We start from the raw sequence: 938 nt of genomic DNA, 5'->3' as shown, positions 1-938 counted from the left end.
TTGTTTTTGACTCTCAGGTTCACAGGGCTATATCTGAGAAGAAGCAGATAGTTTTTACTGGCCATTCTTTTGGAGGAGCCATGGCAGTCCTCGCTACAGTCTGGCTCTTTGAGCTGCATGCCAAATCCGACAATACCAGTCCAGTACTTCCGTTCTGTTTGACTTTCGGGTCTCCACTTGTTGGCGATGAGGTCTTTCGCCATTCTCTCCAACGGGAAGGGTGGTCGCGCCATTTCTTTCATTTTGTGATGCCATTAGATATTATTCCACGAATTACATTAACCCCCCTGGCATCTTTTAAAGAAGAACTTCAGAACTTTCTGCAAATTTTATGTTCTAAATCTCTGCATTTCAGCCTTGATACCATTGGTAACTCTCAGATAGTGACATTCTTCTACAGCACTGTATTGAGAAATTCATATTTGCTTTCCTGTCATAGGGCCTGTTTATCCATGGGATGTGCAAAAAACCCATTGTTTGGGTCCTTATCTGCATTTGTCAAGCTTTCTCCCTACAGACCATTTGGAACATACTGTTTCTTCACCCGAAATGGGCGACTGATTAACTTTAAGAACTCGGATGCTATCTTACATCTGTTGTTTTATTGTCTTCAACTGAATCCTGAAGAGGAAGCGACAGAGGTTGCTTACAGTAGTCTTAAGGAGCATCTTCGGTATGATACGAAAGTGAAAGAGTTGTCAGAGCTGCAAAATTTTGTTGATGTGGATTTCTTAGAGAAAATTCCATTATCCATTAATGATGCCCTCAGCAATGACAAGCAGGCATTTGGGGTAAATTTTGAAGAGCTTGGACTGGTAACTATTGCTTTCTCTAATTGGTTAAGGTTATAGCATTGCTTGTTAAAAGGATAGTGCCTATTTTTTTTGGGTAAATTTGCATACCTAGCACACAATTCTCATGTATTTACCTATCTCACA

General features: G+C 40.5%; 1 protein-coding gene across 1 annotated transcript; it reads left to right on the top strand.

The window, feature by feature from the left end:
• Positions 1-5: 5 nt before the first annotated feature.
• On the top strand, positions 6-918 carry LOC110034678 (protein EDS1B-like; the record flags this gene model as incomplete). The annotated part of the gene is made up of 1 exon (XM_020738923.1): positions 6-918. A coding segment is annotated over one exon (846 nt), but the record flags the coding sequence as incomplete, so codon positions are not given.
• Positions 919-938: the final 20 nt, after the last annotated feature.

The sequence above is a fragment of the Phalaenopsis equestris genome, unplaced genomic scaffold, assembly GCF_001263595.1.
Source record: "Phalaenopsis equestris unplaced genomic scaffold, ASM126359v1 Scaffold192097, whole genome shotgun sequence".
Lineage (NCBI taxonomy): Eukaryota > Viridiplantae > Streptophyta > Magnoliopsida > Asparagales > Orchidaceae > Phalaenopsis > Phalaenopsis equestris.
This window is presented reverse-complemented; position numbering and strand designations above follow the sequence as displayed.